The sequence below is a fragment of the Poecilia reticulata genome, linkage group LG1, assembly GCF_000633615.1.
Source record: "Poecilia reticulata strain Guanapo linkage group LG1, Guppy_female_1.0+MT, whole genome shotgun sequence".
In the NCBI taxonomy this organism is placed as follows: domain Eukaryota; kingdom Metazoa; phylum Chordata; class Actinopteri; order Cyprinodontiformes; family Poeciliidae; genus Poecilia; species Poecilia reticulata.
In genome coordinates this window covers 23322265-23339512 of record NC_024331.1, presented here as the reverse complement: position 1 = coordinate 23339512, position 17248 = coordinate 23322265, and the positions used below count along the sequence as shown (strand labels likewise).

Below are 17248 nucleotides of genomic sequence, written 5' to 3'. Positions count from 1 at the left end.
AAACATGCTGTTAAATTGTATTTTTTTTTAAACAAATCCATGGTCAGAAAATATTAAGCTTTCAAATTACTTACATGTATAAGTCAGTAAAAATATAGACTGAAAATTAATCAGTTTTTTCCTGGCCTTGATCACCATTTGAAATAAGACAAAAAAAAAAATTTAAACATTAAATGAATTATATATTGGTTTGTTATTTTACTATTATTTTTATTGGCATTTTATTGCCAATTTTATCTTAAAAGTTGATTTATTTCTATTACCTATCTGTGATGCCATAAATATTGTTGAGCACTTTGGTGAGCTGAGGTTGTAAATGTGCCATGCAAAATAAACTTTGAACTGAATTGAATTAAGAATTATATTTTACAGAAGCAATATTCAATAATGCTTCAATTTTAGCAGAATATCTTAACTTTTGTGCAGCAAATCCTTTCCAACCCTCTGGACACGGATTCAACTGAAACTATTGATTCAGTGAGCAATTAATTTAATTGTTCAGAAGCGAATGTCGGCCTGTCTAGAGAGCACCCTTCCTTTCGTTCTTACCCCATTTCCCCTCCTGAGATGAACGACACAATTTGGTTAAAGTCTCGGAGAAAAGGTTTAAGAAGCCGACTTGTAAGAGTATGTTTAAACTGTCGTCTTACAAGAGTACATGTACGTTTACGTTTTAAAATGCCAATTTCCTGCTGTAATTACAAACCCACGTTGTGCGCTGGAGGCCGAACTGTTATGACTTCATGAAAGAAACAGTGAAGGTGCTGCCAAGGAAGCCCCATGAAAAGGTGTCTGAGGATCTCCCCCCCTCCACATCCAGGAAACTTGTGTGTGCAGAATATTCAGTGCAGCTGTAAAACTGCAAAATTAATCAGATAAATTTGGGACAGATCAATCTCAGCTTGTAGGTTTCGTAAGGATGTTTAGGAAGACCAATTCAAACGAAAGCGGGAAACTCTGCATCTATCTAAGTTATTGCATTAATAAAAAATAAATAATTTGAATAAAATGACATAAACTATGCAAGAATGTGAATAGTTTTGGTAAATAAATATCCATTAAAAATGTATATACACTGAGAGCTATTTAGGTGCATCTTAGCTGTTAAATGCATGTAATTTCTACTCAGAAATATTAATTAAAATCTGTCAAATGAAATGGATTCAAATGACTGTGCCAATGTTATTGGTGAAATTCAAATGTCCTGCTTTTTTGTTCCATTTAAACCTAATCTGAGAGATGTTACTGAAATGTTTCAGCTGTTTCAAATATATATTTTATTATTTTTTATTTTTTTATGAGCTGGTTTCTTGAAACTGCTGACCGGGTAAACCTCCATTATGAAAATTACTACCCACATAATGGGTTAAAATTACGTATTTTCTACAGCACCGAAATTATGTTATTTTTATTTATTTATTTAGTTTGTTTTTGTTTACAGTCTCAGTGGGTTCTTTCGAGTTAAGAACAGTGTTACTCTGCAGAGCCACCTAGTGGTAGAAAAAATAACAACAACTGCTGTGTTGGAGCTATTGTGATACCTGTGCAAGGTAATGAGGCAATGAAATACAAAATGTAACAAGACTAGACTGGAGAGCACAATAAAACAGGAACAACCTAAAACAAATATTGGTATATTTCATACTGTTTTGTGCTGTCTGCACATATTCTTTTTCTGGCTGAATTTACAGTTCAAATAATAAGAATGCGTAACAAAAACATTTTTTTTTCCTGCACACAATCAAATTGATTTCTGAATTAAACAGGGAGGAAAACAGAGAAAAGACAGGTGGAGTGCCAGGATATGCCGGCTGGATGGAAAGAAACAGGATGGGAGGGGAGGGGAAGGGGGGGAGGACACAGAGAGAGGGATGAAAAGAGAGAGCTGGGAAAGAAGTGCCATCTGTTTTTTTTTAGCAACAACGAAGATAAAAATGGGAGTAGTGCTCAGAAGCAGAATGTTAGCAATGAGTCCGAGTGGGAGATGACTCTGCGAACGGGGTGTTTAGGGGGCTCCAAGGAACGCTGAGAGGTAAGGGAAAAAGGGCAGATATGAGGGAGGTGGACAGATGGAAAACAGAAAGATGAGAGACAGAGGAGCAGAGATTGGGTCTGGCAGCCGAGTGAGCGCGCTGGCCACGCACACATCAGGAGGGGACGTGACTCGACACACCGACTCTGCCCAGCTGGGTCAACGCTCTGCACAGCCATGTTGTTTTGGCATGCCACTCGCTTCGCTCAAACACACACTCGCACGAACCTACAAACAAATCCTGTCACCTCCCGGCCCGCTCCCTGTCTCATATCTAAACACACACTCGTGCGCCGGCGAACACACAGAGCTCACACCCAAAATGCCACGGTTTTGGCCAGTGCTGGACAGGCGGGTGAGGGCCCCGGACTAATGGAAACGCCAAACTCGTTACTCTAACGCTGGGTGACAAGGGCACCTTGGGCTGCAGATGTTCCTGCTGATGACAGATGGAGCCTGGCACTGCCAGGGGACAGTGGGCCAGGCCCGCGCCAGCTTCATGCCACCTGCACCCCTCTTCTGTACCCCTCCACACAAACATGCACACTCTCCCTCCCCGCTTCCTCACTTGGCCTATCTCTCCTGAACACTGGCGCACTGCTTTCCCCTTTGTACCCCCACCTCCTATTTGCATGTCTGTCCCTGTCGCCATCACTCTTCCTCTTCCACTTTCTCACACACTGGGAAGACGCCTTTCCCACTTTGCCCAATGTTACGATGACTGCAAAAAGGTAACTATGACAGTGGCAAAATGTTCTGGATCCAGCCTTACGGTAGCAGGAGTGATCCTCAGCCTGAGGCACACCAAGTAGGACTCAGCAAAAGAATCAGTTTGCTGCAGGGTTGTAAAAACAAAACAAAACACATAAGTAATGTTTGCTTCATTTACTTCGACCCTCTGGTCTGATGGCTGAGTGCATCCCGCAGCTATCTTCACTTTTGGGCAGAATGAATGTGGATTCCAGATCAGCCAGTGCACGGTGCCGACTGTAATGAGGCTATTTATCATAATGGAAGTAGTGACAGACTCCTGGAGGTGATTTCCTGGTCTGGCTCAAAGAGACGGTCCACCAGGATAATTTGTTTGATGCTATTGGTAGCCAGATTACCAAAGAGTTTTCATCTGTAAATCTAATCCTGATGATGTTAGTGTCTGCTTTGGGCTCACTGTCCTCAACATGATCAAAGGTGTCTCTTTAGTGACTGGAAAACGAATATAGATTATGGCTAGAAAAAATTTAGAAACAGCACAACAATACCTCCAAAACTGTAGCTTCGAAAAGGTGCTCCTGTGGTCCCAGTGTGGCCCAATACAACAGATGAGCTGCTGAAGCTGGAATTGCAGAGGAAGTTAATGTTTTTTTTTTCCTGGAAGACAGGTGAGAGCATAGACAACGTCAACCAGCATCAGAACTGTACCATGGATCAGTTGAAGAAAGTAGCTTGATCTGATAAATTGTGTTCTCTTTCATGTCACATGGATGGCCTGGTGTGAGAAACATGTGGTGTCAAGATGCACTTGGGAACAAGACATGATAGCAAAAGAAGAGGCTTTCATCCTTCAACCCAGTGGCAGCTGGTGAAAATAATTCTTGGTGGGGCTGATGTGCCAACAGAGTGCGCTAGTCCAGATTTAGGATTTAAATGTTGGAAAAACACTACAATTTCACAAAAATATAACATTCCACATGCAAAAAAATAACAAATAAAACAGTGCAAAGTTAGTTAAAAGTAAAAGGGCTCTTCAAGTACTTAGTTAAATCAGTGTCAACAGTTAATCTTGAATCAGGCCAAATACTGTGAAAAATATAAAAGAGCCCACAAATTCAACTCTGAACAGTAACAAGCTTAATTTTCTTTTTTGAGACATAACTTTTGAGAGTCAACTAATGGCAGACAGCAGAGGCCTTCCTACCAAAAAGAAACACAACCACACTGGTACAGGCTGAAATAATCACAGCTACAAGCATAAAATTAACCCAGAAATCCAGAGGACTTAACCAGGCTCTGCTGAAGCCACACCACAACACCAAGCAATCTCCCTGGATTTATCTGACAATCAGACACTCTGCAAAATCGTACATATACTAAAGTTCAAACAACTGAGTCACCAAGCCGCACTGCAGCTCCTCCACAACAGCATGTCAGAGCAACAGTGAGACCCAGAAAACATTATATTAAGCAAACATTGCACTGAAAAAAAGAGAATGGAGGTCTAACTTAAAGAAAGCGTTAATTTGCTACATGTAATTGAATTAAGTTTACCAAATTTATTTTATTTATATTTTTGTTAACTTATAAAATCATTAAGAATATCATTTTATAACGTTATTCCCTCATCGAAAAGAAATCTGGATTGTTGCTTTGATTTTTTTTTTTACTCGTGTTTGAGAAATCTTTGAATCCCCCCTGACAGCCATTTTGGGGTGCCTAAACGCTTGCTCACACAAAGCGCCACCTTCAGTCTCACCTCTTCCACTCAGCTCCATCAGACCAGCAGCAGCAGAAGCAATTAGCAAACAACCTGCCAAACTTATCACATGAACTACTTCTCAGTCCAACTCTCCTAAGAACCGTTGTGACAGCATAATAGAGTAGCATTGTTTGAATGACCTGCTGAAGGCGTCGGGTCAGAAAGACACAGAGGCCCAATTTTAAGGTGGTAAATTTCTTTGAAGTTACATTTGATATATATACAGCATTTTTACAAGTGAAGGTGACATAATTACTTGGTTGTGCTATAAAATGGCACAATGTGCCTGGAAAATACATAATCCTGCCCCTTTTTTAAAAAAAAAAAGAAAATACATATTAGCAACATTTGCAGCAGCAACAGCATTATCCTAACCAGAGCAACAGAAACATAACATTAACCATAGCAATGTTCATAAGTGATAATCAGCCAAAGGCCAAATGAAAGCAGCTGATGAAAAGGAAATATAAACAGTGGAAAAGAGCAAAGTAATATGGAAGATAAAACTTATAATGCTTATGAGCAATAGAAGCTACTTATCATCAGGAAAATCCTCTGCACTGTGATTCAAGGTGGAGAATTTGGTCTAAGCTCCCCTCCACTGTCATCACCATCAACTTTATCACCATGACAACCCAACATGAAGTTTCTAGCCAATGTTTCTGGCATCCCAAAACACATTAAATTCAGTGATGCTGATTGACCAAATGTTTATTGCTTTTCCCTACCAACCACATGATTGGCTATTTAGCTTCACTTCTGAGGCATCTCAGAAGAGAAATGATAGGAGTCTGTTGGGAGAAATTTGATGTCGAATGAAAGTCTGTTGGTGGAAATATTGTGCAAATAATTCAGATTACATTCAGGCACACAGTATTAAGGACAACTGGCATTGATAATACACATTTTAAATTGTGTAGTACAATTATTATTTTTTTGACCCCTCCACCTCTTCCACATCTGGGAGTGCAGAACCCCATTCCTGGGGTTCGTGACCTTCACTGCATGTCTTACCCGATTCTCTCTACACTCATTCCCTGTCTGACCTGCTGCAAATAAAGGCCATCAGTGTCAGAAATATCTTGAAAAAAAGAATTCAAACATCCAGAGGACTTCTACCTTGGTGATACATCCACCCACTCGCGAACATTCAACCGGTGACGTGACAATTTGTGACCCACTTGAGGTTCCCTGCCTTGCCCAGAGGCAAATGTTGCAGTGGACGAAGCTGAAATTGAACTCATGACTTATTAACTGTAAGAGTACTAATCTACCTGTTGACCAACACTTTCAAACTTACAGAACTTAAAGAATTTGCTGCTAACACCTTGGTGCCATAATCCACAGCACACCTTCAGGGGTCCGCCTGACGTCTGTGCCTCAACAGATCAGGGATGTTTTGGCATAAAAAAAGACAATGCTGACACACTGTTATGCAAGTGTTCGCAATGTTATGCCTAACCTATCTCCCACAACTAAATGTTGATGAAAGGTGATCTCCTGAGGACAGAACGCATACGCCATGACCACAAAGAGTGGAAAACTCATGGTTAACATCAAAGTCTTTTTATCCCCCAAAATTATGATGAGATCCTGGAAAAGTGTCTGTGCTGCCACGCCAGCAACAAATCCAGGCACATCGTCTGTCAGTCTGGGATTCCAAGTGCTGAAAGAACACCAAGGCACCAGAGATTCATATGTTTGCCTTTTCATAAATTTTGATAAATCTAACCAGGACCGGTAGCCAAAGTTGTGTCTCCAACTTGGCTCGAAACAGTCTTTCCCACTGCTGGAATTTTGTAGACCGTGCATTTTGACATTGAAATCCTGTGGAAGTCCTGTGACCGCAAGGCAGCAATGTGCATGGTCATAATCAAGGTTTCATGGGAGATTGTGGATTGTCAGTAAAAAAAAAAAAAAAAAAGGAAACACTTTGAAGATCCAGTTCTGCAGCGTGCCTTTTTTTATGGGCTGGTGTGACTGATTCCTCTATGTACAAACCCCCTCCTCCACATTTTTGCCCCCCTTCAATCAAGGCTGCACCCCTCATCCCCTCTCTGCCCACTTCATCCAAAAACCATGTGTGGCATGTCATTTCAACTCCCTCTACACTGAAGAAGGGCCCCTAACAAAACAAAACAATTATCTCTCCCCTCGTTAGGACCTGGCTTGTATCCCCTCTCCCACTCAAACCTCCCTCTTCCTCCTGCCCGACGCAGCCTTCACTCTTTCCCTTCTCTAGCTGTCTGTGTGACAATAAGTCGAGCCGAGAGTCTCTTAAGTGCTTCTCGAGTGGAGCGTTTAGCTGATTTCAGGCTTCATGTTTCTTTTAGATGCCTCGGAAGGAGCAGCGGCACAGGACAGTTGTGGCAAAACGAGTAGGGTGAGCTGCCCACGAGAGAGAAATGAAGAGGAGGCGAGTGAGGAAACGTAGAGGAATGGATGAATGCATGCTCAGCAGCGGCATGAGCCGGGCGCTGTTGTGTGCTGATGAAGAGGACGGGGAATGGATTGCTTGGCAGAGGGAGAGTGGGCAGGATTCACCATGCCAGCTCTTAATTATTTTAATTGGAGTCATTAGCTAAGTGAGCTTGAGAGACATCACCTGCATGGCATGCAGGACCGCACCTGCCATAGTGACATGGCTATTATCATCACAACCCAGCAGAGATTTTAGTTATAGCTTGCTACTCAACGTTAATGTTGCCATATTTAGGCTACAAGCACAACTAACAGTCACATGGACAACATAAACAGACACAAAGATGTGCAAATAAGCATGTATTAACAGCTCAAACAAAATATTTACATGTGGTATATAAAAATGCACATCCTTCCCAATTTACGGTTGGTCAGGGTTACCCAAAATATTTCTGTTTGCTAAACACCACAATAAGATGAGATAATGTTTTAAAGTCTCTTAAGGGCTTCCTCATTGGTGCATTTAACTTTGTGTAAATTCAAAAGTTTACATACTTAGCATTGCCTTTCAAACTGCATGGCTTGGCTCCAGTTTTGGTCCATTCCACCAAACAAAACTGGTGTAACTGTCTCAGGGTTGTTTTTTCTGTTTTGCTCACACACAAGTTTTTCGGGACTGCCCTCGTATTTTATGGGACTAAAACCAGGGCTTTGCAATAACCAGTCAAAAACATTGTCTTTGTCGTCTTTAGGCTATTTTGAAATTAATTTGGCAGTGTTACAGTGTCATTTTGAAAAAGGGATAGTGTTATCAGGCTTATAAGTTATCCTGAATGACCAGTAGTGGTCATTAAGTTTGTATTCCCGGAGAGGTCTTATAGTCTTTGCAGTATAGCTCTCTCTTACCAGCTAGAACAGACAGAAGATCTTCACTGAAAGGAAACATTTTCAACTCAACATTAGATTTCACTTTGAACACACAGTCTGTGAATGGGCAATTATGCCCATTCATTATTGCATCTCTTATGCTATCAGTTTTACCGCTCTAATTTTTTTCTGTTCACCAATCCTTGTTGATTCCAATCTAAATTATTTTTCATGGAACTTAGTTTTCTGTCTCTCATATTTTTTCAGAATGAATAAAATTAAACTGTATCAATCTGCTGAATGAACTAGGAAATAAAATTGACTCATAGGATCTCCTTGCCAGTGCACTGACTCTGATGGGTTCCAGCATACATACGCATAATACTTATAGTGTATCTACTGCCTTCAGTTTTGGTTTAGTCAAGCTGGTAGTGCCACATCATCAAACATTCAACTAATACGAATGCAAAAAGTATTGCAGACTACATATTTGGTCATTTTTCGTTAAACCTCTGGTGACAGCATTGTGATGCTAACTGCAGCAGTGAGAAACTTTGATGTAGATAGTGTTATACCTATCTTTGTTCCCCCAGCACCCAGCAGACAGCCTGGCAGGTGGGCCGGCAGCCAGGCAGAATGGCAGTAGGCTGGCAGGCTTAGCCCCGGGGCACCATCTCTAGCAGAGCCAACTCTGACCAGCTGGTCCAGGCTAACACTGCACAGCGAGTATGTACCACCAAATCAGAGGGGAGGTAGATGTTAGCCATGGAATAGACAACCCCTCACCAAGAGCCTGACACCTACAGCAGAAGACCTGTCCTGGTGGGATTTAGGTGAGAACACGGTGTCTTGCTTGTGATGTGACAGTTTCTTTTTAGTGATGCTTACAAGTATCCATCTTGGCAGCATCCTGTTTGCTCTCCAAGGCTGATGTAAGACCTGCTGTCCGGTCTGGTCCACAGTATCATAACTCTGTCTGAGCTCCAGGAAGCTGAGGAAAAGATAGAGGGCCTTACCCTTCAAACATCGCTCAGCTGGTTGGTTAGCTTAGACGTGTTTAGACAACTGAATCATAGATCTAAACACAGATGAGCAGGCGGTAAGTTGTAGGGCATCTTTAGAACCAAGATGTCCTGCTGTGGTGAACCACGCCATTTTAGTTTGCACCCATGAATGCATAAAAAGCATTTATCAAAGCAAAACTTTCACATATTAAGCCAAAATATGTTATACCCCTTGATGCACCTTGATGGAAGTGATCTTATTCAAGTGGTCCCATCCCACGCATCTCTCAGCCATCTCCACATCTGACGGTTAAAAGGCTTACACACACACAGTGAAAGAGCAGGCAGCTCATTGTGCGTCTTAAAGCGCTAACTAGGCCACTTAGCACCCTGTGACGCTGATCTGATCCCCGAGGCGCTGAACTTGGCAGCGGGCCCTCCTTCTTTTGCTCCTTCCTCTCCCCTCGCCATGGGAACCAGGCCATCCTTAATGACACAGGAGCGCTCTGCCGGATCCCACAATGTGAAGGGGGCTAACATCTGTCTTACTAAGTGGCGTATTCTCTTGTGCACCTTGTTTGTTCAATCAGCAACCATCCTCTCCAGCCTCCTTCCTGTGCTCCGGCAATTACTGCCCTTTCGCCCCCAAGAAGAAAAAAATAAACAATGAAAAACCATAACAAAGATCGCATCAGAAGTCAACCCAATATTGTCTTCTTTGCGTCATCGTTGCAGACAAGTATGCTAGAGGGGGATTGCTAATTCAGTTCTCCGTTACGGGCATATTACTCACAGCTCTGTCACTGTGAGAAATTTGGCCTGAGGGGGGGGGGAAATCCCTTCAGTCTCTCATCCCTCTGCATGTTTAGAAGACATACAAGTGCCTGATTAAAAGAGGCCTCCAATTCTTCACCGTTAAGACCTGGGCAAATATTTGCCCCATCAATCTTGGAAAATATAGCCATCAACCCGAGATGGTAATCACATGCTAATGGAATCTGCAGGTCTCAATGTGAACCCCCTGTAGCGTACTGAACGCTTTCACTTTCTCAGAAAACCCACGTGAATGCAAATGGCCATCCAAAGCAGGCATTTTGACAGTGTGCCAAGGTAACGTAAAGAGCCTCCTTCTTTATGCTCCTCTGGGAATGTATGTTAGGATGTGTGGGATGAGTTCACTTTACCAGACCCAGGTGCCAGGATATAAATGAATAATAGGTTTTATGGGCCTTAACTGAAAAAAAAAAAGAAAAAAAAAAAGCTCATGCACATATAATCACACATGCGTGCCTGCTCAAGTGCATCTGTGGTGAAGGATGTTCAAATTCCCACAACCACTCTGAAAAGACATCGAGCATGAGAATAGGTGGTGCCTATACATAATTCAGGAGTCCATGCTGAAACAATTATGTTTGCTTACCGCTAAGTACCCATGCTCAATAGCTCGTTTGCTCTCCAGTCTGGTGCTTTCAGATGTAAGTGCAGTGCGCAAAAAAGTCGGCGGAACATGGCTTTTTAATAAAATATAGGAGCCAACACTTGAATGCTTGAATATGAGAGTGAAGCGGCGGGGGGTAGAGGGGACAAAAACAACAAATACTCTTTGTGTTTTCACTCCCATGCAAAATAAATTGAACTTGTAAACCTAACAGCGGTGGGAGGAAACCAATTAGCATGGCCAAGCAAGAGGTAAGTGGATGAAGAAGACATTTTAATGACATCATTACAGATCACATTATTTCAATTTAGAGTAATCTAAACACACTTTTATAGTGCAGTGTGAAATAGACATGGACTGGTTACCGGTCCAGTCAAGACTGAGTTTATTGCCTCTCCTTGACGATGTAGGTTTAAATTTATTTTCTTTCAACCAAGTAAGTTGTTTGTGCTTTAAGACGAGACAGGTATTAAAAAGATAATAACACAAGTAACATTTTTAAACCAAAAAAATACATATCATGTTTAAGATGTTTTATGTCATTTGTTAAAATCTCTGGGAAAGCCTTTATTTCCACCAAAAGCAATTAAACCTTTTTTATAATAGCTAACCAACTTTTTTTGCATTTTTCTTCTGGTATTTGACCAGTAAGTGATGAACCTCAAGTCTGTCGCCCTAATCATTTGCTCCTTCCTCAGATTATCCATCAGATTTAAGATAGGACTCAGACTCAGCTTCAGCTAAAAGAAACATTTTTAAAAAAATTAACTACTTTACTCTGGAGCTTTACTCTAAAAAGCTCCAGAGCCTTTGTTGGCATCATGTGGGTCAGATGCCTAAGGAAAGCAACAACAAAGTTTAGTGATTTGTAAGAAAAGATACATTTTTTCAGTCGCAAAAAACACAGCCATGTAGACATGTGATATAGATGTAGATATGTAGAAATAAATATTTAAAACTACATAACAGTATTTTCTTAGACAGTTTTGGAATGTAGGTTGTCTGTGATTATTTGGTCACTTCTTCTATTCTTTTACATGTGAATATTTGTACAAAAAAAAAAACACAATGAAAAAAATTATTTTTTTTTACCAGCTTAAATAATGAGATAAATGAGATAAACTGCATACATACATAATGCATAAGCTGTTAGTATTTTATTTGAGATGCTTTGCTTTGAAAATAATTACTCTTAAAGACAAAAAAGTGAAAGGCCCTATGTTCAAATAATTAGGACTCCACAGTCATCTGATTGGCTCAGCTGGTTATTGGTGACGTCATTCTCCTTGGCCGAACTCAAAGCCATTTTTTTCCTTTTTTTTAAATTTTTTTAAATTTTGCTGGATCCAGCAAAATTATAAAGAAATATAAAACAACTTTGCGATAACTTACAGAAAATATATTTAAGAAGGCAAGGAATGTACAAATAATTCTATATTCTAACGGGGTTAAGTATAGTTAATTGATTACGATAAAAAAAGTCAAATTTGGATTAGCCAAAGTACTTTTGTGCTTAATTTCTTCTGTTTTTAGCTTCAATTTTACTCATAAAAATGATCAAAAATCTATTTAAAGATCTTGATTTACTCTGGTACTCTGGATGTACCCCAAATCCAGTGGAGGGAATCAATAATGAGACCCCCACAAAGTGTGGTCACATTTGTTTGGTTTATTTGTGATTTTAGTTTAGGACGTGAAAACTGTTTTGAACTTTTTGGAGCAATGTCATGCAGTAGCACAATTGCACCGCTAGATGGCAGAAGTGAGACAGACGGCTCATCGATTCTGTCTCGAAAAAGCTCCCCTCCGTTCAGATGAGGGCTACTAGCGCCCCTGACCCTGTCGTTCACTCATTACTCCTGTGAAAACAGGTTAGTTCAGTGCTAAGCAGACAGCAATGAACATGACTATTAACAAGACTGAGAGATGTTTGGGACATTTTATCCCGGGGTAATTATGATAACAAGTAGAATTTGAATCTCAGCCTGAGACAGCGTGAGTGTTAGCTTTTGGAAACCCGTGTTCGACACTGTGCTGGACGTTTATAGATTCACAGCATTTTCTGAATTGATCAGATGACTTCCCGTGTAAAAATATTGTTCTGCTAAGTGTGTCATGACATTTATCCCGTGTATTTGGTTTATGGTTTTTGTTGTCACTTTAGTTAGATTAGTAGCTCTTGGTTAGCTGCTCAGGGGATTTCCTCAGATGGATTTTTAAATAATGGGGATGTTTGAGATAGCTGTCTATAATGTGCATAAATGTACAATGTAAAAGTTCTTGGTATAACAATAAGCTGACATTACTAACTATTAGGAGTGTGATTGATCACAATAATTTGACAAAGTTGTATGATGACTTTATGAATACAACCTGGAATAATTTCAGATGAGAACTACCAGCACAATAACATCGTCTCCCATTGTTCACTCATTTCTCCATATGTGTAATTGAGATGTTTTATATATGTATTTTTTGGTAATACATTATTTAGGTAAGAAAGACCCAATAAGAACTAGCGTCTCATTTACACAGGTGTCCTGGCCAAAATGACAACAGGTTAAGGCAACATTAAAATACATTTCACACATTATTACATGTCACAAAACATGTGCAACAGTTGAGACAATCAAAATGCCAATGAAAACTTTAAAAATAAAAATACATATATGTGACAGTGGTTTGAATGATCAACACACAACATCCAAAGCAAAAAAATACAACATACTATAATGATGGAAACAGCTGCATGATGTCGTTTGCTATCTAGAGCCTCAATAAAATCATAAATATTTTTAAAGTTCTTGTTGCTTTCCGTGTATAAAAATGGCATCTTAAATAAATTATATATTTTTGCAACCAAGTTGTTTTTACTCTGGGTTGTTATAAGAACCTCACATAAACAAAAATCGGCATGACCAAAGTAGGTCATTTGTCAACAGTCTTCGGTGGGACACTCCACCAGAGTAGTTTACTCCGAATGACACATTCAGACTTGTTCAAATCTAAAGCAGAACACACAGTTGCATACAAATGTGAGAGGACTTAACGCACATGTGATGAAAAATAATTGCCCCCATTTTTAGCAGCAATCTCACGCTGATCTGACTGCAGACATGAATGCCAATGTTTTGTCCTTTTGGCAGCTGGGACTGTTACAGGTGGGTGTAAGCAGCAGCCTCGGCGCTCCTCTCCTCCCGGCCCGTCTCACACTTGCACTCCTCCACCACCATCACTCTCTTCTCCCAGACCTGGGCTCCACAGCGCAGAGGCACAGCGACTGTCTGAGCTTTGAAAGGGGCACAGCGGGAGCAGGGGGCCCGACGGCGGAAGGCCCCCGTCCCGGGACTCGGATCGGCAAACTCCCCCTCGGACGGGACAAAGAGCGAGCTGCACTGGCCGAAGCACAGCTTGTTGTACACTGTCACTGTTTGGCATCCATCTGCCGTCACATGCTGGGAGGAAGACAGAGAGGGCTGAGTTTGGGATAAACAAAGCGGCAGCCTTATGAGTAAACACACGTAGCAAAAAGTTGACTCTTCTTTAAGTCATTTTAGCTCTTTAAATCAACATTTGTAGTTTTAGTTTTTACATTCAAGTTCTTCTTAATAATTTTGAGAATCATCAAAAAGTTTGTGTTTTGATCTAAACCGTGAACCTCAGTATTTCAGTCAAGACAACACAGCTGTAAATGTGAAATACTTCTATAGCCAGTAGCATAAGTTCTGATCTCATCATCCTGTTGCCATGCTGCTCAACACACTATGAAGCGATGAGCTCATCTTCACCCCTTGAATTCGTCTTCGACATGTCAGTGGACGCTGAGAAGGTCACTGACCTCTGAGCTCGAGGGGATGCTGGGGACAGTGGCGGGATTGAAGAAAAGCAAGCAGAAAACTGGCAGCACCAGCAGCAGGCAAGAACAGCACACGAAGTGCAGCGGATGTCTTGCAGCTTAAATGAACCTCCCAGATCGTGAGTAGTGTGATAAATTGTGATGTATTCAGACGAACGTGTAACAGATCACATGAAAAGCTGTGATTTTGCAGGGACGCGCTTCAAAACAAAGCGGTAGGAGCTGCTTTTGCAAATCTCCAGATCATTTCAATGGACCGTGCTGTTTAATTTGTATTGTTCCAAGATGCTGTGTTTCATATTATTGATAGTCATTGATAATAATTTATGATCAGTGGCACAAATTCAGCTGTGAATTTTGCGGTTCAAGCTTCTTGTGTATTCACTTTCTGCCGGGGGGAAACTTGAGTTTACGTCAGCATCCGTCCCCATGTAGATTGACATAAATGACTTTTTTTCAATGATAAAACAATTTTATTGGTGTTTTACATTATTCAACTTTTTTGAGAAACTTGTTTGCTGTAAACCAAAATCATCCAAATAAGGGTGTGTCTGAGTTTCACTCTGTTGAATGACTGAAATAAACTTTATGAAGCTATTCTAAGTCATTAAAAGGAAACTTTCTTACCTGAGTAAACGGCACTGCGGTGCATGTTTGCTTAGTATCCTTCAGGTTAACAGGCAGTGACACCTTCCCTCCTTTATCCATGACCTTCTGCCACATCTGCAGTCCCTGTTTCTTCTTCAGATCTGCCTCTGCGGGTCGTTGAGGCCGCAGGTGGCGTAGTGGACCTACAGGGTCTTTGGGGGCTTGGGCAGGACCTGGACGCCCGTGAGACAGAAAGGCAGGGAAGGGCAGTCTGGAGGTGTGGGAAGGAGCTCCCCTCTGAGCGAGTCCTCTCCTGAAGAACGCCGAACTGACCAGGTTACGAGGGTCCAGCTGGACAACCTTGACCATTCCCTGCACAGCTTGGCCAGCTCCACCACCCGACGATTCAGCTTCACCTCTGGACTCTCTCAGAAGAGAATTATAGGGAAAAATAAGAGCTGAGGCCGCCGAGGTGGACAGAATGATGGGGCTGATGAGGAAAGCCATAATCTGAAAAAAAGACATCATTTTTGAGCGGAGACACAGTTGAAACAGCTGTAGAAGTAAGGCAGATTTTAACACTAAGACAAAATATCAGTAGAGAAAATCAGGATGATGGTCCAAGGTTCCAAACGGCAACCTTGCTGTCAGTGCTTTGTAATTGTGGTGGAGTCTTCTTATGTAGGCGGCCGCCAGTTCTCACCTGCTTTACAACGCAAGGAAGGTGTCGCAATTCCCACACCGGACCAGACATCGCACCAAGCTTACAGCCCCGGGCCATGGTTACCACACAGAGAGGGCCTCTGTTTCAAGATAAGTGTTAAAACACACCCCAGCAATCATAAAAAACATCTGAACGGGGATTCAGATGTGTGAGATTTGAGAAATGATAACGTCTGAACCGACTCTAGACTCTTATTAGGTTGTAAGTGTGGCTTTGGTTTGTTTTAGCCACTGAAACCAAGTTAACCCAGAAAGTTCTACAAAAGCACACGCAGAGTAAAACCTTTCATGTACAGGATCGAACCTGACAGCAGGCAGGCCAGCTTCAATCTTAAGTTCTACTAGATGGGGGTAAGGTGAAGATTTTTCCAGTAAAAGTTCCAATTTTTGCTAACAGGCTTTCGGACATGGTGAGTGATTAAAAGATGTACATGGTCCAGTTAAAACATCAGGGTTTTTTTTATGATGTAATGAGATTCATGTTATTAGATTAGGTGTATAAAAACAAGCAAACAAATCTGTCTGTCTTAAATATTTCCTGTCACACTTAATCCTGGATCTATCGTCCATTCCAGAACTTTCATTTATTTTCTTCAGATGAAGCCACTCTGTCGTTGCTCTTGATGTATGCTGGGACTCCTTGTTTTTAAAAATATGAATTGCCTATTGCCTGTCTAGCATTTGGAGCGGGTTATAATGTCATTCTCCTAATGAAAAACCCAAATTTGTCTTATATTTTCTTTGGTTTTGGGGACATGATGCATCCTGTTCACTCTCCATATGTTTTTCCACTTCATGGTGCCGAAGGATGAATAAAACGCTGTGGAAATGTTTGTTGTACCATGTTAATAAATTTGAGCAGTGATAGCTCGCTGATGCTTTTAAAGCTGCAAGCTAAACCATATTATTGCTTTATCCAAGTTAATTTAATTAATGCTTTATATACATGATTGAGCTGCAGTCCAGTTGTACCATATTTTTTCGACGGGCTGTTTTTGATCCAAAAAGGAATTTCGAGTGTCTTTTATGAGTAATCAAAGGCAACAGAAGCCTACGCTAACAGGCCAGCGTTTCAAACCTCGAAAATCCAAGTTAATTTAATTTTCTATAATACTGTATGTATATATATATATATATATATATATATATATATAATTTCACCACTGAATAGATTTGCATGTTTTTCAGCTCATTTTATGATAAATGTCACATTAAAGGTAGAAAAAAGTTTCCTAAACAATTCTCTATCATAGAATGCGTTTGAGATTTACTGCACTTCTCTAAGGATGTGGAAAAAAACAGGAAACCTGTTGGTTTTACTGTGCTAATTTTTTTTTCATCTTCATTTATTTTCTAAAAAAATCAAGCCCTTTTTAGATGAAACAATTTTAGCTATTTCAATGTATTTTTATATGTTCAATAAAAAAATTGAATAATGTAAAACTTTTGTCTGCAGTAGAAAGCAAAGGTCGTGCCATATGTTGAATAAATTCATCGGTCCCCAATCAACAAGTAGTTAAAATACTCCTTAAAAAGTGGAAGCTTAAAACTGTTGGTGCCGGGTCGCTGCCGTTGAACAATTGGGCTCCTCTGGCAGACGCTCCTGTTAACTTTGTTTGTGAAGCCATAATGAGTTTATGTTCCCTGTGCAAACAAGCCGTGTCCTGTTCGTTCATTCCCAAAGGTTGCTTCTGAGCCTCTCCCCCTGTCATCAGACCTCGCTGTGCCCCGTCGTCCGTGACGTGATCTGATTAGCTGACAGTTTTATAATGAAAGGAGTGTTTGACGTTCTCATGTACAAGACAAGGAGCAAGTCTGATTGAGCTTCAGCTTTTATGTGCAGACG

General features: G+C 40.8%; 1 protein-coding gene across 1 annotated transcript; it reads right to left on the bottom strand.

The window, feature by feature from the left end:
- Positions 1-12998: 12998 nt before the first annotated feature.
- dand5 (DAN domain family, member 5) lies at positions 12999-15737 on the bottom strand. The gene is made up of 2 exons (XM_017304389.1): positions 14719-15737; positions 12999-13690 (listed from the first exon to the last, which is right to left on the bottom strand). Exons 1-2 carry the CDS (start codon positions 15205-15207, stop codon positions 13391-13393), a joined length of 789 nt encoding a protein of 262 aa, XP_017159878.1. The 5' UTR covers positions 15208-15737; the 3' UTR covers positions 12999-13390.
- Positions 15738-17248: the final 1511 nt, after the last annotated feature.

Coding starts and splice junctions, on each gene's coding strand:
- dand5 (XM_017304389.1), bottom strand. CDS start 15,207: ATGATGTCTTTTTTTCAGATTATGGCTTTCCTCATCAGCCCCATCATT. Junction 13,691..14,718: donor CCGCAGTGCCGTTTACTCAG/GTAAGAAAGTTT, acceptor TCTTCCTCCCAG/CATGTGACGGCAGATGGATG.